The sequence below is a fragment of the Canis lupus genome, chromosome X (assembly GCF_048164855.1).
Source record: "Canis lupus baileyi chromosome X, mCanLup2.hap1, whole genome shotgun sequence".
In the NCBI taxonomy this organism is placed as follows: Eukaryota; Metazoa; Chordata; class Mammalia; order Carnivora; family Canidae; genus Canis; species Canis lupus.
This window is the reverse complement of record NC_132876.1, coordinates 28,212,681-28,240,655: the sequence shown is the minus strand read 5'-3', so window position 1 is coordinate 28,240,655 and position 27,975 is coordinate 28,212,681. Positions and strand designations below refer to the sequence as shown.

General features: G+C 41.1%; 1 protein-coding gene across 3 annotated transcripts in view; it reads right to left on the bottom strand.

Moving 5' to 3' along the window:
- Positions 1–27,975, bottom strand: part of TENM1 (teneurin transmembrane protein 1) — a 795,125-nt gene that overhangs the window by 51,997 nt on the left and 715,153 nt on the right. For all 3 annotated transcript variants that reach the window (XM_072816870.1, XM_072816872.1, XM_072816871.1), the window contains one exon: positions 23,883–24,037. In XM_072816870.1, the coding sequence (XP_072672971.1) occupies positions 23,883–24,037 (155 nt within the window). The remainder of the gene's footprint in view (positions 1–23,882; positions 24,038–27,975) is intronic.

Genomic DNA, 27,975 nt, shown 5'->3' with positions numbered 1-27,975 from the left:
ATTCTATCCATTTCAAGAAATCAACTGTCATGAAAAAGCCTCAAAAACATATAGCATGCCTGCTACTATGCTTTACAATTGCCACCAAGTGCTAATAACTTCTTTTCCTGAAGTTTATGCTGCAGAAACCAGTGGTTTCCCAAAAGGCCCTGTCTTCCCATCCCAAACATGACACTTCTAATCTCCGTTCTTTACATTTTCAGCCTTATGGCTCATTTGAAAAACGACTGTTTGATTGTGATCTCTGAGGCCTCTTCAGTAGGAATTTCCAGGAAATGTATGATTATCTGTTCCGTAGTATGCCAGCCCTGGGGAAGATCCAGTGACGGGACTGAGTGCTCTGTGCCAGGTGTCCTGCCAACTCCACGTTAGGTTTCCCCATGCTTCTAAAAGCTGACAACTCCAGATTGTTAGCATCACTTTTTGTCAGTTTTCAAATGGCCTTCTCATTTCTTGACACTGATACTGTCTGAGCTTCTTCAAATTTATAAAAGAGGGAAAAAGCCGTCTGGACAAAGTTTGCTTTTCTGCAGTTGGAAAGCAGGATGACACCTTTGAGAGTGACGGCTCTTATTGATCTTCCTTTTAAAAAGTGGAAATTATTAGAAGATGAAATACACCAGGATTACATGGACTTGTCAACCGGCAAATTATTTCCCATTTTCTCAGATCCACACTCTTGTGTTTCTCTGAATAGCAGCTGGAGAGTTTGAGGAACCTCTCAACCTTTGGTCAAATGCATCAGCACAGTCTGTCTTCATAGCTGAATCAGAAAAACGGGCATTTAAGTCACATTATTCACTGCAGATGAATAGTCAGGATCATTCTAATCAAGAGTTACAGTGGGACTGATCTTTAGAATCATTGTGCTGCAGAACCTACAGATTAAAATTACAGCTAGTCCAATGTTCTTAAAACATTTTGGTAGTAGGGGAACAAAGCAAAGCAAAAAACAAACAGCAAAAAGCTTCAAGGCACTCCTGGTGTATTTCATGTGCTAATAATTTCTACTTTTTAAAAGCAAGATCAATAGGGGCCATCATTCTGAGAGGTGTCATTTTGCTTTTCTACTGCAGAAAACCAAACTTTCTCTAGATGGCTTTTATAAATTTGAAGCAGCTTAGACAGTATCAGGGTCAAAACAAAATGTTAAATTTATGGTTACTAAGATGCCTGTGGCAGAGACTACTAGTTCTAGGCCTACTCGATCATCCATTTACTCTTTCTTCCTTAGTAGTAAATCCCCAATTTTTAAAGGAAGATTATTTATTTATTTATTCGACAGGGATTGAGAGAGAGAGAGAGAGAAAACACAAGCAGAGGGAACGGGAGAGGGAGAAGCAGGCTCCCCACTGAGCAGGGAGCCAGATGTGGGGCTGAGTCCCAGGACCCTGGGATCATGACCTGAGCCAAAGGCAGATGCTTAACCGACTGAGCTACTCAGGCACCGCCTCCTATTTTATTTATTTTTTTAATCTGGACACATTGTTATCTACAACAGAAGATGTTCCAGTCTTATTTGCAATTCTCTGTAGCTATGTGATATAGTTCAAGGCAATAAGATGTTAGAGAAGTATGGAAGTATCCACATTTGTATTCATTTATTTTTATTATTATTATTTTTTTTGAGAGAGAGAGAGAGAGAGAGAGAGAAGCAGAGGAGGGGCAGAGGGAGAGGGAAAGAGAGAATCTTCAGCAGGCTCCAAGCCCAGTGTGGAGCCAGACAGGGGCCTCGATCTCACAACTCTGAGATCATGGCCTGAGCTGAAATCAAAAGTCAGATGCTTAACTCACTGAGCCACCTAGGCAACCCCCCGTTTTTTTTTGAAGAATCCAAACTTTTAAATTGATGCTTTCAATGGCTGCATGAGGAGAGCTGACCCAACTGGAAGGAGCCTCTTTGCCCTTCCTTCTGTTCTGCAATATGAATATATTGGTTGAGAATTTTAGCAGATGTCTTGGACCATGAGGTGTCCATGAAAACAGAAGCTATGTGTTGGGATGGCAGACGCCTGGGTCCCAGATGATCTCATGGAGCTGCCACCGTAGTCCTGCACTATACATCTAGTCTGGCTGCTAGTAGTGCTTATGTCACCGTTATGTTGGGGGGTTGGGTTTCTGTTTCTCTCAGCTTAATCTAATCGCAAGGACGAAAATGTTCTGTTAGGTTTTGTTCCTGACCAGTGTTACTGACTATACCATTACGGTTAAACTGTTCTAACAAATTTCTAGTTCTATGTCTCTGGATAGATCACCAGTGTTTGCAAAATTAAATTAAATTGAAATAATGTCTGAAAGTGACTGACACATATGGCAAAGTCCACTAGGGCAGCCCTTTGTGAAGAGGATGACCAATAACTTAAACTTAGTGATTAACCTCAAGCATTCTTGAATACCCAGTGCCCCATCTTTGGGTACTTCAAGCTGCTTCCAGCTTCATGACTCATTCAGATCTAATGTGTCTTTTTTATACTATAAATATATGTTTGCCTTCCTATGTCTTGTACTAGGTCTGTGAGTCCTCAAGGGCAGGGATGAGGTCTCTTTCATTTTTGTATTCCTACTATCTGGTATTACAGTTGGCAAATTTGTTTGTTGAATGAAAACATTAGTGTCTCATTGATTGTAACATTTTCAGTTCATGAAAGCATTTAAATATTATGAAATACAAATAGGCTGTAAGAAAAACTATTTTTCATCAACATGTGTGAGTCAGTAAATCTGGGTTTCCAGAGATCCACTGAGGTTAGTGGGAATTGCCATATTTCCTCAATCTTAAGAAGTGTATTTGCTATTTCTTTCATATTTTAACTTCTCCGGAGTGAGAATGTGTCTTACTAATCATTGCATACAGGGGCACCTGGGTGGCTCAGTGATTGAGTGTCTGCCTTCGGCTCAGGTTGTGATCCCAGGGTCCTGGGATCGAGTCCCATATCGGGCTCCCTACAGGGAGCCTACTTATCCCTCTGCCTGGGTCTCTGCCTCTCTGTGTCTCTCATGAATAAATAAAATCTTTAAAAAAATCATTGCATATATTTAATGGAGCATTTCTCCCCTACCATCCAAAGTTGTCAAACTGATGCTATGTCTTATGACCCATGGTATCTTAGGATTGAGGAACATATGGTATTCCCCTTTTGGTTCGTGCACTTTGGGGATCCCTGGGACTCTTTCAAGGAGGTGTGTGAGGTCAAACTATTTTTTTTAATAATATTATTCGCCTTTTATACTTTCTTTTCTTTTCTTAAAAGATTTTATTTATTTATTCATGAGAGACACAGAGAGGGAGAGAGGCAGAGACACAAGCAGAGGGAGAAGCAGGCTCCATGCAGGGACCCTGACGTGAGACTCGATCCTGGGACTCCAGGACCACATCCTGGGCCAAAGGCAGGCGCTAAACCGCTAAGCCACCCAGGGATCCCCCTTTTTATACTTTCTCATGAGTGTACAGTGTGGTTGTTTAGAGGCTAGCATATCTTTGTGTTAAAAAAAGATCGGGGGGGTCTCTGGGTGACTCAGTGGTTGACTGAAATATTTATAGATAAAGCCCACAGACAGAAAAGTTCTTTGAGGTTCCTGATAATTTTTAGGAGTGCAAAGGGGTCCTGACACCAAGAAGCTTGAAAATGGTTATCCTAGAGGAAAGAAACAGCGAATGAAGCCATTCTGTTATATAAGAGTTTCATTCAAGCTCATCAAGAAAACAAGCATGTATCCCTTCCAAGATGGTTCCTGGGGCCATAAGCTCTGTCCAAAAGCACACTGACAGAGTGGCTGAAAATCTGTATGGCCTCTAGAGGCCCAAGGCCTGATGGGTGCTATAAAAGTTTGTTCTTGCAGGCTCCCTCCAAGCAATCAGCACGTACACACTCTCTCTGAGTCTGCTGTGTAATTGCCACTACCTCATCTTAATAACAGGCATAATTGCTCTGGGTTTCCGTCGACCCTTTCTTGCATCTCCTCTCTGAAGCCTCAATTTTGGAAATGGCACTTGTGAATACACAGAATGTTTAACCACTTCCAGGTTTCAATTTCCAGTCAAAGTCATCTATCAGCAGGAGATGAAGGCCCAGTGTGAGAACTACAAAATGTCCTTCAGACTCCACAGCTAATTTGTTTGTAAATTTGATTGTTATTGTAAGAAGAACATATTGTACATGACGCTACTTGCCGATTGACTGTTTGTGTCTGTCTGTATCTTGGGTTTCATCATTAGAGTCAAAAAACTTAACCCTTTCACCACTTCCCTGGGTGGGGAGAGGAACATGAAAGCTTTACTGTTTGTTTTTTTTTTCCTTTCGAGTCTCTGTTTCCTTATTTTACATGTATTCAGGACGTATCTCCTGTGTATCCAGCACTGTGGGAGACATGCACACAGAAGGCAAGACAACTAGAGAACAGACCAGGGTATCCTTAAAAAAAAAATTTGAGGACAGGTGATAAGGCCATACATTCTGAGTGAATTCGGGAAGGAGAGGACCACTGTCGGTCTTCAGCAGGGGGAAGCGGGGCTCCTGTGCTCCTGAGAGCCAAGGCTTTGCCTGTAAAGGAGCCAAGGTCTTAGAAGAAGCTCCTGGAGTCATTCTGCAGTTTCTTCCCACTGAGAAGTTGCAGAAACTTGTCTGTTGCAGGTTGTTAATATTATAGTATTGGCTCGACAGAACAGACCAAGCTTCCAATTCCCTTTGGCATCTAAAGCAATTTACAGGCCAGAAGTATGACTGCACAGCTTTTATGAAATGGTCTGATTTCATTGATCAGCCACTCCAAGATTATGTTTTCATTTCTGTAGCTATCACTAAGCCTCCTTTCTGGTATAATATTCAGGAAGGAACTATTAAAAAATTGCACCATGGAGATGTTGAGACATAAGTGGGCAGGGTTCTGAATGGCAGGAGAAAACATCACAACTCATGATGGCTCGGCTCAAAAGTTCATTTCAAGTTAGACCAGCTTTACACAAATTGTCTCTCTTATCTTAACTCTGTAATGTTTCCAAATGATAAGGATACTAATAAGAGCAGATGGCCTAATGAACATTTAGAGGAAAGATTTAACTGGTCCTATTTTCATTAGGCCTCCAGTGTGCTTCTGGGTTTTGCCCACCACTTCCCTGTGTGTGATACAAAACAGCACGCACTCAACAGATGGCCCAGCTCAGGCTTCATGCTTCCAGAACTCTGGAGACTGGCCACCTGACCACTTACCATGTGTACAGAATCATTTAAGGAAGCAAGCAGGCTGCAGACTTGAGCCTGAACAAAAGCAAAAAATGGTGATGAATATTGAGTACCCGAGCTTCAACAAGAGGGGAGTCAGAATCACTCTCGAAAACACGCCGTGCGGCTCCGGTTGAGGTTTCCCAATAACACCTTCTTTACGGATTCACGAATGCTGAAATCCTCTGTGGCAAACAGTCCACTCCAATTAACGTTTCATCCAAACCGTAAGCACAGCCGAGTGGCTCCGGCAACAAGGACGTGGAAATCAAACACCCCATTGCACGGCGGACTCGTTCCTAAGCCACCGCCTCGCTGCTCCAAGCTCACCCCTTCGCACTTTGCTTCGTGGGGCTGGGGTGGGGACTCTGCTAACCGCCTTTCTCTTTTGCCAGCTGCATTTCTGATAGGTCTTGACAAAATGGGAAACCAAGCGATTCTGGAAGGCTGGCGGGGGCGGGGGCCTCGTTCCCTGCTGCTCGCCTTCTGCTCCCGCCGGGGCTCTCCGCTTTCCAGCTCCCGACTATGCTCCCAGCATCAGGCCCGTCCTGCCACCTCCGAGGCACCAGAGGCAGCTGCAGGGGTGGGTGCCACCTCCGTGGATGGAATTCTCCAGCTTTCCAGGTCCGGTTCCCGCAGGTGTTATTTCAACCTCTTCTTCCAATCCTCTAAAACCCGGGCAGCCCATTCCCGAGATTAAATTCTCTCTGTTAAAAACACTACTGTGATTTCTGGTCCCCCCCCCCCCCCCGCCCCGCTGGAGTTTGAGACAGCGCCAAGCCTCTTACAAGGACAGAGGAAGAGCAACACCCCTCGTGAGCCGGTGGTGATCGAAAACTGGTAAAGGGGATCCCTGGGTGGCGCAGCGGTTTGGCGCCTGCCTTTGGCCTAGGGCACGATCCTGGAGACCCAGGATCGAATCCTACATTGGGCTCCCGGTGCATGGAGCCTGCTTCTCCCTCTGCCTGTGTCTCTGCCTCTCTCTCTCTCTCTGTAACTATCATAAATAAATAAAAATTAAAAAAAAAAAAAAGAAAACTGGTAAAGGCGAACAAGAACTGGCAGAGAACCAGAGGAGTTATTAGTCCCCAGCATCTTCTGCATTACCTGCTGGCCGGCGAAGCTGCCATGTCCAGAAAACACGCATGTGACATAAATCCACTGCGCCTGGACTCTAGGGAGTTGTGACCGGCTTTATCCAGAGCTTCTCTGGCTGTCTGGAACTGCCATATTGATGTCATTATTCTCTAGAAACTTTTCACTCTTGTGATTTCTGAGGAAGTTTTCACGATGGATCATGCCACTCTCCCACATGCCTTCTTTGGGAGACAGAATTCTGCACTAAATGGTCTAGAAGGTTGGCCCATGACAGCATTCCCTATGTGCTCAGAGTTTACTTATAAATAATAACACTTGCTTATAAGTAAAAATACATTTATTACTAAATATCTTTTATATTCCCTCTTGCTTGTCTCCCTGTCAGACATTGGGATCGCTCCTTCAGAATCGATTCTCTTATGTAGCTCAAGGTAAACACCTCTCAACAGGTGTGGCCTCTTGGTAAATGTTTTATATGTTCCTGTGCTCACTTTCCTGAATATACTAACCTTTGCGTGGAAAGATGACACTCCTGATGACAGCCAACAGAACTTTCTCTGAATTGTGTTTCCATTTAACAAAGATGGGTTGGCAATGATTCATATACTCTCCCTTCCCGTAGTTAATAGAGAGTGCAGCTGTGTTCAAAGGTATGGTCTGAAATACAGTTAGGCCAACTGGCTTATGTTAGGACTTAGCCCAGGATGTTGGCTGTATCAGCCCTAGATGCTAACCACTGAATTTACCAACCAGATATTTCCGTATCTTAGAGAGTTTCAGGTTTATTTCAGGTCATGGCGCCTGCCGAGCAAAATGTGTGGAAGACAGAGTGGTTCAAAAGTAGTTTGCAAGCTTTGCATCTTGTGACTCTCCCTGAACTTTGAAGATGCTTTTCCTCTGGTGCTTAATAGTTTTAATAAGAGCTAACGTGCCATTGTCCTTTGTGTGGAAAGAGGACACTGCTGAGGGAGTTTTATTTATGTGATAAATTATGTTTTCGATATAGCATTGAGCACGGTACTTGACTTTTATTTTAAGGCCCCTGACAACTCTGGCTATTTGCTTGTGTGCAGACATTTCAGCAGAATTTGGATATGCTGGAGTTGAAGATGTTGGCCTGCTGTTCTCCACTTCTTATATAAACAACCCGAGCTGTCGCTTTGGAGGGAGCAATGCAAATATCTCTGATAATAGGTTATTATTCTCTGATTGTGATTTTTCCTTAGAGGTGCAGGCCTGAAAAATGCAGTTAAAAAAAGAGTATATAAATGAATTTGGAGAAGGGAAATGATATTTAAAGGAACTCTGTGTACCATCTTATTGCAATGGTTTCCCCAGTTTATTATTTTGTTAAATTTGGGTTTTTACATATTAGAATCTTTCAAAACTGGTTGACATGCTTGGAACCTGAATATCTTCATAAAACAGAAGGGACACAGGATAGACATAGCCACTCATATGCTAGACTTGCTTCAAAATCCTAGGATATACTGCATTTTTTAATGAATATGTCAGCCTTATAACTTCTTTCCTTTTGATTTCCCATGTAGCTGGGAGCCTCTTGTTTTGTCTTGGGAGAGTCATATTCTCCATATTGACCTAGATAAACTCTGTCTCCTTACTTATCTACTCTCATATTTATTTTTTTGTGAAGTTGACCTACCTAGGATGGCTGCAGGCCACTATACAGAATGAGCTGCTCTTTTACCTTTTGATTTCAAAGAGATGGAAGATGATCTAAAATCTATACACATCAAAATCATAGACATATGAAACTCACACTACATTCCAGCCTTAGCTCCATAGTCAGCATGACACTTTTTGGAAGTTGAAAGAAAATGAAGGATTTGGGGCACCACTCAATGACTACAGTGAGCATCCTGTAGGTGATCTAGATTTGTGCCACATCAGCATTAGGCAGATGAAGCGTTCTGTGAAGGTTACAGCAGGCTAAGACCAGTGTCTGGAGCACATGCTTGGTTACAACCCATCAAACTCATCTATAGGTATGTGCACGCCTCTTTTGCAGAAGGCACACTTATGTACAAGGGACAGAAGGAAAGATTGCAACGATTTCTATAGCAGTTCCAAAATTCTTGGTCCTTTTGGTCTTGGTTTTGTAAATGAGCAGTTCAATTCTCTGTTATGTGGATGGAGGGTCAAATACTACTGCTACTCGTTTACTGAGCATTATGAACCAGGTACTTTGCTAAGTGATTTATATACATTTTCTCTCATTTAATCCTCACAACTTCCCTATAGAGGAATATAACATCATCATTGCCATTTACAGATAAAGAATTTTTCCTGGGGGCACACATCTAGCAAGTGGTGGATCTAGGATCCAAACCCAGGTAGTCTGTGTTCCCAACCACTACGCTTTACTGACTTTTTATATTGGTATAACTATGAAGGAGAGTCTACCCTAGAGGCCTGAATTTGTCTCCTGCACTCTCCGTGAAAGGCTTAGAGAAAAGTTTGGCTCTCCCTTCCAATTCCAGAAAGTATTCTCCTGCATTTCACAGGGCGAGGAGAGTAGTTTTGAACTGAACGAGCAATAAATAACATTATCCAGGAATGCATTTAAATTAGAGACTGATAACCACAGATATTACAAAATCAGAATAACCACCTTGCAGACTTATTTTGTTCTTGTGTCCTCCCATTTTAGCAAGTGCATGATGAATCAACAGAAAATATTTCCTGAAGATGCCAATTAACATCTTACATCATCCTTTATATTTGTAAAGCAGCTCATACTTTTCCGAGTGCTTTCACATGAAAAAAAGCGAGGACACTTAATCAACAATTGGGTCATTTATTGAATTAGCCTTCATAAGGAGGAATAATTAACCAGCTCTAAAATTCTAGTGTTTGTTTTCCAAGTGTAGTGCTGAATCTGAAATTATAGAGAAACCTCTTTTGGGTCAACAAGTAGACAAAAATGATTTATTTTTTCTATACTGCCGTATTTCAGAGGAGAACAGAATAAATGATTCAAAAATAGATGTTCTTTTTCTGGAATATAGAAATGGCAATGAAAAGTAGTGTTTATTTAGCATCATTATGCAATTTCAGGCATAAACTCAAACGGATCACTCATTTACAGGTGAGTAATGTGGAGAGCCAATAGGGACTCTTAAAGAAATTTTTTTTCAATGATTCTTGGTGCTGCTATCAAATCTGAACAACATCACCTGCCATCTCAAGCTCTGTAACAGAATAATTTGATTGCTATTTATATTGAGGTTTCTGCCACCTTCTTTCCATATGCCACCCCGCTAACTGGTGTGGCAGATGAACACATAAAAGCCACGGTTACCTGTAAGGCCACATGACCTCTCTCTTCAGTTCTGATCAGCACCAACGATTTGCAGTGGCAAGTGGCTTTCAAAAGCCAAAGTTCTTTCACATTTGTTTTCTTGTTTCACTATCACAACAGCCTTAGGAGACAACGTGAGTTTTTATCCTACTTGATACTGTTCAGGAAGCTCAGACTCCGAGACCTTTAGGAATGTGCCTGAGGACACACTGCTAATAAGTGGCAGAATCTGGACTCACACTCAGGATCGTCTGTGCTTTTTCTACTAGACATGCTTCCTTGGTCAAAAGGAAATAGGTGATTAGAGAACATTAGTAAAATATGCCCCAGTAATCCCGAAGAAAAGAAAATGTTCCAAGCTTATAAACACATCTGTTAGGAAGTTTGCTCATTTTTAGTAGCCATCACTTTCTATTTTCAATGCTTTCCCACTTAAAATTACTGATATATTGAGGTCTTTGAGAAGAGTGTGGCTACGTTAGCAGTGCCTTCCTGCCGTGGTTGATGTAGACTGAGCTCCCTCTTTACCCTGTAGAGACTAGCACTTCCCCCACTGTCATTTCTACATTTGGAGTATGAGCCTTCGGATCTGCAGGAGGGACTGGCTGTGACTGATGGGGATTGACTGCGCGCACGTGGCTCAATGAGTAGAGCAGAACATTGCTGATTTAGGATGCTTACGTTTGGACTGCTGCAACAACCAATTGCTGAGTAGGTAGATTGCTGCACAATTGATGGTGTCCAGGCGTGAGAACAGTGAAAGAAAATGGGAAAATCCATCGGAAGTTTGGGCTCTATGAATTTTTTATCATAATTGCTGTGGAAAAACCTCATATGGTTAAATTTATCATCGCGACCATTTTTAAGTGTACAGTTCAGTAGTGTTAAATGTATTCATGTTGTTTGCAACAGATCTTTAGAACTTTTTCATCTGGCAACACTGAAACTCTACCCGTGAAACACGAATTCCCTCTCCCCACCTTCCTTTGGCAATCACCTTTCGACTTCTTATTTAAATGATTTTGACTACTTTGGATGCTTCCTATGAATGGAATCATGAAATATTTCTCGTTTTGTGATTGGCTTCTTTCACTTTGCATAATGTCCTTGAGGTTCATCTATGTTGTAGTATGTGACAAGATTTCCTTGTTTGAGGCTGTGTAATGTTCTGCTGAACACACGCACCGGATTTCGTCTATCTTGGTGCGAGTTTTAATGGCATCTGACCCTTTAGCTGGTGGTCACTATAGAAGCGGGTGCTTCAGTTGGTCAAACTAGCAATGACCAAGCAGAATAAAGTAAATGGTTGGCACAAGGGCTACCACATAACTTTTTTGGTTTCATTTTACTACTCCCTGGGCCTTGTTAATCCGCTGTTTGAACCATTCTCCACTCCTAATCTCTTATCCCTTCTGTCACCTTTCTTTTACTCTCATCCAGCTGTGCCTGCTATCCAGTGGTATTGCTGGCTCGTGGCAGAGGTGTTTACAGGTATCTCAGAGAAGTTGCTTTTACCTTCTCTGTCTTGCTGTTTACCAGCAACTCACTCCTCCCAGAATTCTACCACGTATCCCTCTGTCTGAATTATCTGGAATGTGGTCACAGACCTCTTCTCTGCTTTGACAGTGAGACAGGTTCCATAGTCACTGAAGCATTGAGAGAGTGTGGTTGGGGGTGGAGGTGGTGAGATTTTCATCTCTGGTGGCAAGAACTTTTAAAATAAACTTTCTTTTTTTTTTTCCACTGGGAGATCCCTTTATTCAAGCAAACTTATTATAATTCAGATTTTCTTGATTCCCTACAGAGCTTCACAAAATTTAGAAGTCTGTCTCTGCAGGGAATTTTACTTATAATGGCCTTCATTTGAAAGATCTAATTCTGTTCCCTTTCAGTATGCACGTGGGAGAGTGATGGAACTGCACAAAGAAAGGCAGGTAACCCCTGAAGAACTTGAGTTTCAATATCATCTGTATCACTCAGGGTGATGGAGGACATTCTGTAGACATGAAAGGGTTGGCAAGGAAGAGAGGAAGAGACAATGAGAAACATCAGGCAAGAGTTGAAGAAGGGAAAAGAAGGTGCCTTTTCTGTTCAAAAACGACTATTTTTGTTTTTCCCCCTTTTTTTCTCCCCTGATTGCTGTAATTTTTCATGCCTTATTATATATGTATGTATTATATATGTATTTTCCAAAACAACAGAAAATGCTAAATCCACTTGTATAAAGTTGAATGGACATGTAGATTTTGAGAAAGAGGCTTTATATTTCCCTTTCTATCCGGTTGTGGTTAGTTTATCTGAAGCTTGCAAAAAAGTCTAAGGACACTAGAAAATGGCTTTTTCAGTTATGCAGAATGTGGAAGACAAGCAGGGAAGGTAGAGGTCTATTGCCTTGTGTGTGGGGGGGCGGGGCAGAATGTAATGCTGCTGTTGGACGAGAGAGGGAAAAGTTTTGTTTTCTCTATTAAGGAGAATGACCACAGAGAACACCGATTCAAAGTTACTAGATTCCAGATGAGTGAAGGGATTGTAACATGGCACCTAACTTCTTTAAATTGAGTTCAAGTTTTCTGGCAAGGAAGAATGACCTCTTAGAGAGAACTTGTAAATGGGTTTTTAGAACAATTTTTTTTTTTTTTTTTTGTGATTGTTGAGAAATAGCGGGCAGTAGAAGATGGGCTGTAAGATTACAGGTGGGTAAGCACAATTCTGACTTCAAGAAGAATCAGGAGATGTGCCTTACAAATTGCCTGGAGGAAACCTGATGTCCATTAGGAAAAGCCCCTCAAATGTGTTATTAAGTCACTGTTTTTTAGTTCTTAGAGGAGAAAGTGAGGTTTATGGATACTATGACTGGAAACAAATTATGTCCAGGGATTCTTATCCCCTTTTAAATAGTGTTGCCAGCTTGCTAAGGTTTCTTTGTGGATAAATTGAAGAAAATATAGATGAAGGTGGTGGCTTTCAAACTTGTTTTGACTGTGACCCTCAGTAGGAATTATATTTTACACCATTATCCAGGATATACAATTGAAATAAAAGTTTAATGAAACAATACTTACTCACCCTCACTACACATGATGCACTCTGAGGTTTTGTGTTCTGATTCTTTTCTTCTTAAAGCTGGTCATAGGCCAATATATTTATTTCCTGCTCCATTATGAATCACAACCCATACGTACTAGTTCAAACAGATGTGTTCACAATCTAACAGATAACTAGTCTAGTGGTGCCACAATTTCATCTTGGCCTATCTATCCATCAATATTATCATGAAAGAGATGACATAGAAGGCATTCATCAGATCCATAGGTGACACAAGGTTGGGAAGGATAATGAAGATATTAGATAATGGCAGAAGAATACCAAGATATGGACCGAACTTAATGAGATGGAATTGAATACAGACTAATATAAGATCCTGCACTATGATGCAAACAACCAACTGTACAAGTACAAAATGAGGAGATGGGGATGAGAGACATGTGAATTTTTAGCCCTCTGTAACCATATCATAGGTCAAAAGTGTCCAAAAACCCAATTTTACTTCAGCTGTGGCTTCTTAATCCATGTGCTTTATTTCCTTAGCATTTTGCAAAAATGCCTTTGGGATCGCCATGTGAACTACCATTGGGTGGGCATGAGCCTGAATAGGGAAGGTTCTGGGATATTACATCTTGTTTGAATCTGCTGTTTGCATCAGTTTTATAAATGGGGACTTATTTTATTTGAAGTAAATGTCCTTTGGCAAAAGTCTTCTGAAAACCACCAGGCAAAATGAACAGAAACAGAGAATACAGAAAGAGGGTTGTGATGGTCCCCATTCTACCTCTGAGCTAGAGCACATTTGGATTATTTGATTCACTTCTGGAAACCTCACTTTCAAAGAGATATTAAATAAATGGGAACATGGTCAGAGAAGAGTAAGGAGAGTGGCAAAAGAACTCAAAACCATGCCAAGTGAGAGGCAGTTCAATGAATCAAGGATGTGACTTAGGAGGCCTGAGAGAGTTGTTCACATATATTGAGAAGGCCATCATGTATAAGAGGCAGTTTGATATAGCAGTTTGGTGAAAATAATGTGGACTTGGGCATCAGATTGACCAGGTTCAAATTTCAATTCTGTCACTTATTGGTTTTGTGAGCTCGACCAAGTTACTCAACTTCTTTGAATGTTGTTTTTCACATTTGTTAAAAATAGGCAAACATAATACTTACTTGACTGTCATGAAGATAAGCAAGATAACATATATGAAAGTGCCCAGTATAGTAGTCCTTTGTTCACTAATACATTTATTCCATAGAAAACAGATTAGATTAATAACACAGAGCCTCAAGAGTTGCAGTAAGACTAGATGGTGAAAGTTAAAGGAACACTAAACAGTTGAAGTTAAAGGTATCCCAGAGGAGCTTTCTACTTAGTCAGAGACATTGAAAGATCGAATGAGCAGCCTAGAAAAGGTAGTGAGTTTCCTGTCACAAGAGGCATTTGGAGAGAGGTTGGTTACTACATGGTTAGAATATGCTGGAGCAAAGTCCAGCATCAAATGATTGGGAGAAAGAGTAGGATTCCTAGTAGACTGGCTGAACAGATTAAATGCATGGGGCCAAAGTTTCCTCCTTCAAAGAACCAGTTACTGTCTTTCCTTCATAACCATGGATGATGCTTTCCTCCACCTGTTAGGACCATTTGACAAATGGATGCTTTTGGGAACCGCTGGGAAGTATACAGAAGATCCAGTGAACATTTAGAAAGGACTGGTTACATCAAAAACCTCCCAAGACACAAAAGTCCAGGGCCAGACGACTTCCCTGGGGAATTCTATCAAACATTTAAAGAAGAAACCATACCTATTCTACTAAAGCTGTTCGGAAAGATAGAAAGAGATGGAGTACTTCCAAATTCGTTCTATGAGGCCAGCATCACCTTAATTCCAAAACCAGACAAAGACCCCACCAAAAAGGAGAATTACAGACCAATATCCCTGATGAACATGGATGCAAAAATTCTGAACAAGATACTAACTAATAGGATCCAACAGTACATTAAGAAGATTATTCTTCTTAATGACTATGACCAAGTGGGATTTATCTCCGGGATGCAAGGCTGGTTTAACACTCGTAAAACAATCAATGTGATTCATCATATCAGCAAGAGAAAAAACAAGAACCATATGATCCTCTCAATAGATGCATAGAAAGCATTTGACAAAATACAGCATCCATTCCTTTTTTAAAAAAATATTTATTTATTTATTTATTTATTCTTGAGAGAGAGAGAGAGGCAGAGACACAGGCAGAAGCAGGCCCCATGCAGGGAGCCTGATGTGGGACTCGATCCTGGGTCTCTGGGTCATGCCCTGGGCCGAAGGCAAGCCCTAAACCGATGAGCCACCCGGGCTGCCCATATAGCATCCATTCCTGATCAAAACTCTTCAGAGTGTAGGGATAGAGGGAACATTCCTCAGCATCTTCAAAGCCATCTACAAAAAGCCCACAGCAAATATCATTCTCAATGGGGAAGCACTGGGAGCCTTTCCCCTAAGATCAGGAACAAGACAGGGATGTCCACTCTCACCACTGCTATTCAACATAGTACTGGAAGTTCTAGCCTCAGCAATCAGACAACAAAAAGACATTAAAGGCATTCAAATTGGCAAAGAAGAAGTCAAACTCTCCCTTTTCGCAGATGACATGATACTCTACATAGAAAACCCAAAAGACTCCACCCCAAGATTGCTAGAACTCATACAGCAATTCGGCAGTGTGGCAGGATACAAAATCAATGCCCAGAAGTCAGTGGCATTTCTATACACTAACAATGAGACTGAAGAAAGAGAAATTAAGGAGTCAATCCCATTTACAATTGCACCCAAAAGCATAAGATACCTAGGAATAAACCTAACCAAAGAGGCAAAGGATCTATACCCTAAAAACTACAGAACACTTCGGAAACAAACTGAGGAAGACACAAAGAGATGGAAAAATATTCCATGCTCATGGATTGGAAGAATTATCATTGTGAAAATGTCAATGTTACCCAGGGCAATTTACACGTTTAATGCAATCCCTATCAAAATACTATGGACTTTCTTCAGAGAGTTGGAACAAATCATCTTAAGATTTGTGTGGAATCAGGAAAGACCCCGAATAGCCAGGGGAATATTGAAAAAGAAAACCATAGCTGAGGGCATCACAATGCCAGATTTCAGGTTGTACTACAAAGCTGTGGTCATCAAGACAGTGTGGTACTGGCACAAAAACAGACACATAGATTAACGGAACAGAATAGAGAACCCAGAAGTGGACCCTGAACTTTATGGTCAACTAGTATTCGACAAAGCAGGAAAGACTATCCACTGGAAGAAAGACAGTCTCTTCAATAAATGGTGCTGGGAAAATTGGACATCCACATGCAGAAGAATGAAACTAGACCACTCTCTTTCACCATACACAAAGATAAACTCAAAATGGATGAAAGATCTAAATGTGAGACAAGATTCCATCAAAATCCTAGAGGAGAACACAGGCAACACCCTTTTTGAACTCGGCCACAGTAACTTCTTGCAAGATACATCCACGAAGGCAAAAGAAACAAAAGCAAAAATGAACTATTGGGACTTCATCAAGATAAGAAGCTTTTGCACAGCAAAGGATACAGTCAACAAAACTATAAGACAACCTACAGGATGGGAGAAGATATTTGCAAATGACATATCAGATCAAGGGCTAATTTCCAGGTTCTATAAAGATCTTCTTAAACTCAACAGCAAAGAAACAAAGAATCCAATCATGAAATGGGCAAAAGACATGAATAGAAATCTCACAGAGGAAGACATAGACATGGCCAACAAGAACATGAGAAAATGCTCTGCATCACTGGCCATCAGGGAAATACAAATCAAAACCACAATGAGATACCTCCTCACCCCAGTGAGAATGGGGAAAATTAACAAGGCAGGAAACCACAAATGTTGGAGAGGATGTGGAGAAAGGGAAGCCCTCCTGCACTGTTGGTGGAAATGTGAACTGGTGCAGTCACTCTGGAAAACTGTGTGGAGGTTCCTGAAAGAGTTAAAAATAGACCTGCCCTACGACCCAGCAATTGCACTGCTGGGGATTCACCCCAAAGATACAGATGCAGTGAAATGTTGGGACACCTGCACCCCGATGTTGCTAGCAGCAATGTCCACAACAGCCAAACTGTGGAAGGAGCCTCGGTGTCCATCGAAAGATGAATGGATAAAGAAGATGTGGTTTATGTATACAATGGAATATTACTCAGCCATTAGAAACGACAAATACCCACCATTTGCTTCAACGTGGATGGAACTGGAGGGTATTATGCTGAGTGAAATTAGTCAATCGGAGAAGAAAAACATTATATGGTCTCATTCATTTGGGGAATATAAAAAGTAGTGAAAGGGAATAAAGGGGAATGGAGAAAAAATGAGTGGGAAATATCAGAAAGGGAGACAGAACATGAGAGACTCCTAACTCTGGGAAACGAACAAGGAGTGGTGGAAAGGGAGGTGGGGTGGGGGTGACTGGGTGACGGGCACTGAGGGGGCACTTGATGGGATGAGCACTGGGTGTTATTCTATATGTTGGCAAATTGAACACCAATAAAAAATAAATTAAAAAAAATTTAGAAAGGACTGGTTATATATTGGAAACTGTAGACAAACACCTGAAAGTGTATGTCTTATGGACATTGGGTCAACTGCATTGTCTATGCACACAAAATGTCCATGTTCCTTGTGTATCTGCTATTGGGCTAATTTTGGGAGAGCATTAGATGGGCTCTAGGGAGTAAGTCAGCTCTCAAAAAGGGTGTTGCCTGTGTTCTTCTCTAGGATTTTGATGGAATCTTGTCTCACATTTAGATCTTTCATCCATTTTGAGTTTATCTTTGTGTATGGTGAAAGAGAGTGGTCTAGTTTCATTCTTCTGCATGTGGATGTCCAATTTTCCCAGCACCATTTATTGAAGAGACTGTCTTTCTTCCAATGGATAGTCTTTCCTCCTTTATCGAATATTAGCTCTCAAATTTGCTATCACACTAAGAGACTTTGTCTAACTCCCAGTTCCATTCTAGTCAGGCATGAGATGGAAGTGAGTTACCAGAGCAGGATGATTGAAAAGCAGCAACGGAAATAAAGAGCCCAATCTCTTCATAATCAACTCATCTTCTGAAGTGAAGGGCCTAGTTGTTTATAGCAGTGCTTACAAAGGGCAGTTATGCTTCAGTTATACTGAGAATTCAGTTTCACATTTCAGTAAATCAAAAAAGGATATTGATTTTGAACAAATGGCTGATTTTATTGTCAAAGCAAATTTCATTTCTTGAGATGATTAGGTTTTTATTAAACTATTTCCTAAGTGCCACTAAACACACATTCTGTGAATAAATAGCATATCCTTCAACCAAACAGCATTTGTCACCCACTAACTACAATGATATTTGGTCATTCTCTGATTGTCACCAAAAATGTAGAAGTCGGAAAAATGCACACTGGGGGTCAGAAAACTTGTGCTTGAATCTTGGCTGTATCCCTTCATAACTCCATGGTCATAGCACAATCCATAATTTTGACTACCAGTTTTCTCCTCTGTAGCTGGAGATGATTATACCTACTTCTCAAGGGTGGTTGGGTTGTGGAGATAAAATGGAACAAAATGGAACAATGTGAATAAGATGCTTAGCATAGTTCCTGGCACATAGTAAGCTCCTAATAAATGGTAGCTAATAAATATTAGCTTAATAAATGGTAGTAATTCTAAATAGTTAGAATTACTATAGGGAGGACATCATGATTTACTGAAGTTTAGGGAAGGCTATTGAGGATTAATTCTTCCCAGGGTTCAGATTTGCCTCAGAAAAGTGCAGAAGTCAAAAGCAAGGAAGAGAAAGAATGTTCTCCACATCACTTCTCAGTTTCCAAAGGTACTATGCTACCATGGATGAACCTTCCCCTGCTGAGGACCTTTTGGTTTTGAAATGCAGGAAAGTAACAAGGAAATTGAGGAGTTGGGTTACATTTCTGTAGAGCAACCTTCAGAGTTGGAGGGGACTTGGAGAAAACAGTTGGTTCATTTCCCTGAGTCTAGAGAGGCTTATATTTCAAGCTGTCATAGATTGTTGCTATCCAACATTTGCTCTAAAAGTTTCAACAAGTGGGGACTCTGTAAGGCCTTTTGATAATGTATGATGCTGCCACACAGTCTTAGAGTCAGTAAGCTCCACATAAGGTCTGATTCAAATCTTCGTGTCATGCTGCAAGGCCTCTGTTTTCTCTCCTGTTTCTGTCAGCAGACTCTGTGTGCTCTCATGTAGACATTTGTCTCCACCTCCACCCATCAATATATTTTGATGTACTGAAATATGAAACTGAGCACTGTGTAAGCTCACCTGGATCACTGTAAGTATGACTAGAAACAACTGGGGCTTTGCTCTTGGAAGGTGTTATGAAGCTCCCGACTCCGCTTTCTTCCTTCTGGCTGAAGACAGCCCATGTTCTTAAGTATGGTCATGGAAAACACAGGTCCCCCATCTGCCACAGCTGTCTAAATAGATGGGGCAAACCCTGGCCATCGAGGCTGAGCATCTGGGCAGCTGTGCCACACACTGGCTGCCTCCTGGTCGACACTCTGTGCGCTCACTCAGCTGAGTTCACTCGGCTTTCGCCATCTTTGTCCACTTCTGCCACATCTGGGTGCTGATTTGCACACACCTGGTGGCTGATCTACTTTAGTGCCAGAGCCTCCCCTTCCCAGCCAAGTATCTCAAAAAAGTGATCTATTTTCACTTTCCCCATTTCCTCACCTCCCACTCTACCACTGCAATCCTACTCCAATTAATTAGCACTCTACCACAGGCACTCCTATCAAAGTCACGAATGCTGTCAAACCAAATGGCTTAAAAAAAAAAAAAACTCAGCTTCTTTTATGTGACCTCTAAAGCAGCAGTTGTTATTAACCATTCCCTTCCTTTTTAAAAGCTTATTTCCCTTGGCTTTTTTGACTGCCCACATTCCTGGTTTTCCTCCTACTGGTCAGGTCTTTCCGTCTAGTGTCCTTTGTGGCCTCCCACTCCTCAGCCTTCTCTTGAGCCTTTGGAGTCTGGTCTTACACTTTTTTTTGATGCCATCTCTGTACCCTTCCTGGAAGATCTCATGCACTGCCCTATTTGATGTTACCATGTGTGGATTGATAATCCCAAATCATCCTCCATTTCAGGCCTTGAACTTTAGACCCATTTCCAGTTGCCTGCAAGATATATTTGCCTGCATCGGCACCACATGTCCTGAACTGGGCCCATCATTCAACTCTTGCTTCTTCTCTTCCTATATTCCTTATCTCAGAGAATGGTACTATCATACCTATACTTCCATAATTCAAAAATTAAGTCCAATATAAAAAATAGTGAAAGGGAATAAAGGGGAAAGGAGAAAAAATGAGTGAAAATATCAGAAAGGGAGACAGAACATGAGAGACTCCTAACTCTGGGAAATGAACAAGGGGTGGTAGAAAGGGAGGTGGGCGGGGGGTGGGGGTGACTGGGTGACGGGCACTGAGGGGGGCACTTGATGGGATGAGCACTGGGTGTTATTCTATATGTTGGCAAATTGAACACCAATAAAAAATAAAAAAATGAAAAAAAATTGTTGTGTAAAAAAACAAAACAAAACAAAGGAACAAAAAAACAAAAAACAAAAATTAAGTCCATTCAACAAATTCTTTGATTTCAGCATCAAAGTTTCACTAATCTGTCTAGGTTTCTTAATCCATACTGCTGATACTTTAAGTTTGGCCATTATCCTTGCTTGCCTCTGTAACCTGCATAAAGCTGAGCAGCTTCATGGTCAGTGTCAGCAGAGTTGTGTCCCAAAGAAACATCATCTGAACATCCAAAAAACATTGCAAAGCCATTTAATTTGTACAGAAGTCTTTTGACAAGGTGCTGATCATTTATATGTATGTTTTGTCCCCATCACACCTATATTACTTTAACAGCCTCTGAAGTGGTCTCCCTGCCTGTTAACACCATTTCCCTCCACTCAATTCTCTGTGCAATAGCTAGAATGATATTTTTAAAAAGTACTTTTCTGCTTAATGTTATTCTTGGCTCCCCATTGTCCACTGGATAAAACTTTGCCCTGCCGTCCCCACTTACCTATAACTTCATCTCTCACTACTTTTCCATATACTTTGCACCACACTGTCCTTTTGGGATTGGTAGACTTGTTAACTGTGCCTGCTGAGCATTATGCTATGCATGCCCAAAGAACATATAGTCCACCTTGGCAGACTAGTTGGATACAGTTTGACAAGAGAACAGATTACATATTGAATGTGGTGACACTAAATTTTAGCAAGAGAATCAAACAACAGTGAGGATTAGAACCATCAGGGAAGTGTGCCCTGAAGAAGGTGAGGTGTGAGGAGGATGGGGAATGGGATCTGGAGCAGCAGAGATAATTCCAGACTAAGGGAATGGGATTATGAGAAGCAGACCCCTAATAAAGGTGGAGGGTCATAATCTGGACACTGAGGTAGAGATCATTACAGACTCATTGTTTTGTGCCAGCCTAAGAGGAAAAATTCTAATTACTCTTTAGGGTGCTTTAAGAACAGAACAGGAAATAAGCTGCAAAGAAAGCTGCCAAATAATTTGGACACGAAGCCTGCTTTCTCTCCCAGTCTTGCTAATTTCTAATACCCACCTCCCACCCTGCCTCACTCAACTCCCTATCCATCCCCAAAACTACTGTTTTTTTTCTTTTTAAAAGATTTTGTTTATTTACTTTTTTGAGAGAGCCAGGATGGGCTGCAGAGAGGGGCAGAGGGAAAAGGACAAGCAGCCTCCTTGCTGAACAAGTAGCCAGACTCGGGGCTCGATCTCAGGACCCTGAGACCATGACTTGAGCCATAGTCAGATGCTTAACTGACTGAGCCACCCAGGTGCCCCAAAACTATTGTTTATCCAAAGCTGAAGTTGTGTAAAGGGAAGGGAGGCCATCAGGGAAACTGAGGCTTGGAATGAAATGCCATAGGGAAAATGTGATTCGGTTTCTTGGTTACCAGGGCTCCTTTTCAATGGGCTACACTCTACATCTCTGCCTGAAAGGGATAGGTAGCATTTATTGTGGCAATTATGGCCAGCAAATGCCATGTGCGAGAGAACCCTTCTTATGGTGATGAGGATCATATGTTTGCTCTATTTAGACAAAGAATTCTCTTTTGAGCATAAATTTTCCACACAGAAACAGAGAAGTTGTTTAGACTTGACTGATTGCAATACTAAGTGTCCTATTTTAAGTTAAAAATATCTCACAAGTGAATCATATATGTGCATCTTCTCTCTTTCGTCCCCCTCCTCCACAGAAACACATTCACACCCTTCCTTACTGCCATAAATAATGCTCCTTTTCCTTGCCTTCTGTGGGATTTTGCATCATGGAAAGTTAGCCTGCTCTACAACTTGACAGCCTGATCCACTCAAATCTCTCTGAAGAATGGTTCATTCATTGGGCCAGTTTTCCAGGCCTTCCCAGTTCCATTTTATTTTTGTAGTTGACTATAATTGACTACTTTCTGCATTTCTGGGGTGAGGTGGGGGCACGGAGAGAAGAAGAAGCCCCCTAGATAGGCACATTTCTAGTATTTTATAGCCGTATGTATGTTTGGGGGATGGAGATAAGAGGGGAAAATAGACCAAGGTTTCTGGATGATGTGTTTACCTAATTTACCTTGTGATCCTAGGTTTCAGGTGGTACAAGGAATGAAACAACAGGAATGTCCTGAGTGTGGAGGGTATCACCGGTTGCCTGCCCATGCAGCAGTCCTCCATTCCTTGCCAAGAGAAGCCTGATTTTGGTTCAAGAATTAGGTGGCAGGGAGACAGAACGTAAAGACTGCTAACTCTGGGAAACGAACTAGGGGTGGTAGAAGGGGAGGAGGGCGGGGGGTGGGAGTGAATGGGTGACGGGCACTGGGTGTTATTCTGTATGTTAGTAAATTGAACACCAATAAAAAAAAAAAAAAAAAAAAAAAAAGAATTAGGTGGCAATATGCTTAGGGAAGGTGACCCAGTTCCAGAGGGTCTGAATCCATTCTGGTGATCCCATTTCCCCTTTTGCCAGTGACTGGTGGAGGCAAGGGCAGTGGACCCCATTCTTCTCCGTGTGACACAAGAAGGAAATCCACTGACATCTTTCTTACCTCTGATCATCTCACTGTGTGAGATCAGGAGACTCTATTGTTGAAACTATTTAGATACGTTTCATTTTTTTTGCATATTTTTTTATTGGAGTTCGATTTGCCAACATCTAGCGTAACACCCAGTGCTCATCCTGATACGTTTCATTATTTGAAGCCAAAACCACCCTCTCTGATACACTCACTAACCAATCCTAAAATTCTCAACTTCTACTCTAATTCATTTAAAAAGATGATCTAATAATCTATTTCACCAGTCACAGATTCATGGACTAGTAGAGCGCGAAAGCCCCTTAGAGGACTGTCTAGTCTATTTCTCTCGTTTTACATACCAACCTCTTGTGTCTGCAGACTAAGGAAGATGCCCACAGGGTGCTGGAATTGTGCTGGATGCTCTGTAATCTCTCTACATGTCTAATCCCGATTTTCTACAATTGTGGTAAAATCAGAATTTTCGACTCAGCTGAAAGTTACGCTGAATTTTCCCCTTTGTTCTGACAAAGAGCTTTCCTAAATAAATGTAAAATAGATCTCAGAGGGGACGTTGCTTCTACTTAAGACTTCCAAATGCCCTAAAGATAGCTGTTTACATACACATGAATAACAAGTCATGCTCACATGTGCATTACAAACGATTTCTAAGGACTTCCCTCAGTGCTTTTCTGAATGTGAGTTACCATACGTACTATTTAAAAATGATGAAATTAAAAAAAAAGAAAAAAAATAAAAATGATGAAATTATATATCTCAGAAAATACACAATAAAGACTGGCCTTGCCCTCCAATTGATTCAAATTTCAGAGCCTTCACTCCTGTTCTAATGCCAATATTCCACCAGCATTACTCCCAAGTGAGTTTTTCTGAGGAAAAAAAAAAGTAACTTACAGAAAGAGAAACTTCGGCTATCTGATGTTATAACAGATACACCAGGCTTCCTTTCTACCTAATTTCTGTATGAGAAAATTGTTATCCATTTCCATGATGCCAAATGGTGATAGCATTTGAAAAGCAGCGGTGCCTACCTGAGTGATGTCCATTCCTGAGTCACAGCTCAGGGGCTGTGTGGAAGTCAGACCATTTGAGCCGATTACAGTTGTGATCACAGCTTTCTCATCAATTCTCCGAATCATGGTCCCATCCACAAAGTAAATGAATCCATGCCTATCAACTGTGATGCCTGTTGGGAAAGAGCAAATGAGCATTAGTAGTCTAGTGGGCCACATTTGCACCAAGATCAGTATTTTGAAAGAAGCCACAGAAATGGAAAAGCATTTTAAAGACATATGGATTCAATTTTGCTCAGCACAGACAAGACAGTAATGGGAGAGGTTTGTTCGGACACACATTTGCTTCTTTGTGTATTGAGAAGAAATGATAAAATGTAACATGAGGAAATAAAGCCAGGTCTAATTATTTTGTGTTGTCTAGTTTTACATTGCTACCCCCCCAATACTTGATTACCCCCCCGCCACACACATAGAAAAAAAATCTTCTTTAAGACAAATGAGAAAAGACAGGGGAGGCAGGGTATTTTACATTTCTTTTAGGGTGCAGATGCATAGGCCACCGCTTATTTTCATAGTTGCATTAGAAATAACTGACTTGGAAAGCATTAAAGTTATTTTCATCAATTCACACTCAACCCACAGAGACTCTGTAATAATTCTGATAAACTGGACTGAGTTTTTTCTCTGTATTACTTATTAAGAGGAGTTTGGAGAGCAAAATTATAGTGTCACAAAGGGAATGGTTAAACTTCTAGAAAAAAATGAAAGCCAATAAAATTCTCACAGTAGTTTTTACACATTATGTTAATTACAGCTTAGTGTTTTGGAAAATATATAATAGCAGTTACAAGGCTTGGGTTCTAATACTGAACACATCATTTACAACTCCTATGTGATTTTGAGTCATTCGTGTCTCTAAATTTTAGCCTCCTCTTCAGTAAAATATGGAAAAGATTATCTGCTTGTGATATTGTGATTTATAATAAGAAATATATATTTGGCCTTCGTCCCTGTTTTTAGCACAAAGCTGCTAAAACTCTGGAAATTTCCAAAATGCCAAGAGTGATAAAGGTGTCTTTTGTTATGCTAATGAGGTGGTTTTTGGACTGCATCTAAAGATGGGTTGGTTACCAGGAGAACCATTTATGAACAGAGGGTTGGAACTTTGAGTCCCGCCCCCAGACTCCCCTGTGAAGAGGAGGGGGGCTGGAGACTGAGTTCAATTACCAATGACTAATGATTTAGTCAATCATATATATATAATAAAGCCTCTAGTAAAAATCTGAAAGGACAGGCTTTGGAGAGCTTCCAGGTTGGCGAACACATGGAGATCTGGGGGGAGCAGTGTGCCTGGAGAGGGCAGGGAAGCTTCATACCTTCTCTCACATACCTTGCCTTGTGTGTATCTTCCATCTGGCTGTTCCTGACTTACATCCTTTTATGATAAATCAGTGATCTAGTTAGTAAAAGGCTTCTGTGGGTTCTGTGAGCCCCTCTAGCTCATTAATTGAACCCAAGGAAGGGGCTGTTGGGACCTCCAGTCTATAGCTGGTCATCCAGAAGCACAGGTGACAACCTGGACTTGAGATTGGCATCTGGAGTGTTTGTGTGTGTGTGTGTGGGGGGCAGTTTTGTGGGACTGAGCCCTTAGTCTGTAAGATCTGACACTTTCTCTGGGTAGATAGCATCAGAATTGAGTGAAACTATAGATTACACAGCTGGTATCAGAGAACTCCTTGCTAGTGCTGTGGGGTGATCCCCCATCCATGCTGGAAATTGGTCTCAGAACATTGTCTACTGCCTTATCTGAGCTAAGGTGACCAACTGTCTCCGTTTGGGACTGAGGCAGGGTTCAGTTTTAAAACTGGGACAGTTCTGGACAAACTGGGATGAGTTGGTTACTCTTTGCCTAAGTTGTTATAAATATCATATGAAATAATACATTCAAAAGTGTCAGACACATATAAAGAACATATGGCTCAGCTCCTGCTTCCCTCAGTGCTTTTGATAGTGCTCTTGAAAATAACCACATGGCATTACTTTAAAACCTGTCTACAATTTAGTCTTTTCCTCTCTCTCCTTTATCCAGACCTTGTGAAACACCGAATGTATATTAAAGTTAGGAACATCTGTGATAACAAGCATGTCCTTTTGGCTTGTGCACACATACATTCACACACACAATCATTTTCTGGGTAAAGAGTGAACTTAAAGCCAATTTATAAACCCAACTTAATAAACTGCTTTTAGATGAACTAATTTATTGGCAGGAGGTTAATATTAAGACTTGGTTTTACAGTGCATTTTGATTAATCCTGATGTTCTTCATGAAGTATTAATCCTTAATATCTGGAAAAGTTACAGATTCATTTTAATATTTCCTGAATACCTCTAAATTCATCTATGTTCTGGAGACTTCTTCAAGGAAACCAGCATGTCTGCACAAGGGGAAGTTCATGTCATTAAGTCCCTTTTTCATTTGTAGATGCATAAGGACCTTTAGGGAGGTTTTTAAAAAGACTTTTAAGATTGAGCAGGTCAAAGGATGGTGGCACATGAGCATTTCTTACAACTTCAGAATATTTGGATTGAGGATGAATCAAGAGGGACCTCTGTTTTCATTATTTTTTGTGGGGGGGGCAAAATCAGTTTCTCGAATGCCTAGTATTTGGTCTGCTTTGTGGCAGGCCTATGATTACCTTCTCTGATCTCTTTATTAAATATCAGTGAGGGCAGCCCGGATGGCTCAGCGGTTTAGTGCCACCTTTGGCCCAGGGTGTGATCCTGGAGTCCCAGGATCAAGTCCCACATCAGGCTCCTGGCATGGAGGCTGCTTCTCCCTCTGCCTGTGTCTCTGCCTCTCTTTCTGTGTGTCTCTCATGAATAAATAAATAAAATCTTTAAAAAAATATCAGTGAGTATGAAATTTAAAATTTCGTTGTGATAAGAGGATGGACAAAAAAATCAAGACTCAAGTCTGGAGAGAGAAAGGCTGAGAGTAGTTCCACTTGAAGTGTTTAAAATCATGGATTATTTGCCAAATACATACTGCATGTCACTGTGCCAAGTTCTGTGAAGGCCAAAGTACAAAAAACCTAAGTGCACAGAAACTAAGAGGAGTATACCAGGAAAGTGTTGCTCTAAGTAGGACGCAGGACATTTAGAGATTCTAATCCCTTGAAAATGGGATCAGATTTACAAAAGGTATAAAGAAATAAATGTGTCCCGACAAACTAGTATGTTTGGGGAAGTCCTTACATCTTTATATGGACACTAGGGAGGACAATTCTGTTGCTCTGACCACTACATTTCTCATCTCTATCAGAGGGTAAAGTGTGTACTAATCTAGGGAGGATAATCCTGGACTTTACATGAATTTTCACCTTTTCAAAAAAAAATTTATTTATTCATGAGAGACATACAAAGAGAGGCAGAGACACAGGCAGACAGAGAAGCAGGTTCTCTGCGGGAAGCCTGATGCGAGACTGGATTCTAGGACCCCGGGTCACGACCTGAACCAAAGGCAAACGCTCAACTACTGAGCCACCCAGGTGCCCTGGCTTTCCACTTTTAATTTTTGTTTACTTCTAAATACTGTGAACTGCTCTCTCTCTCTCTCTGTTCATGTCAGTTGAATTCCACAGATGAGGCTTATTAAGTACTCACTGTTGGCCTTCAGGGCTTATTTCGCTGATGGTAGGATATTCTCCTTACATATATTTGTGTAGTGATTTCTTTTATTGTGGCCAAAATTCCAGCAGGTTCTGTTTTTCTTGAGACTCTTTAATTAAATAAATTTGATTGAGTTATACTTATGTTTGGAGTGGAAAAGGAAATAGTAGAAAAGTCTTTGAGGGGCTGTGTGACAGATGTTTTATTAGTGCATCTAGGTATATTTTATATGTACATATTTTCATTTCTTCTCATTTTCTTTCCCTAACCAACCAACCAATGCACACACGAATAGATTCCCCAAACAATTAGTTTCACACTCTTCACTGGTGAGGTTTAAGAGGTGTGTGATTTTCACTGAGGTTAAAAACCAAATTGGAAATCCCAGGCAGGAAAAAGAGAATTATTTTTGCCATTACTTGGAAGGCGGTGGTCT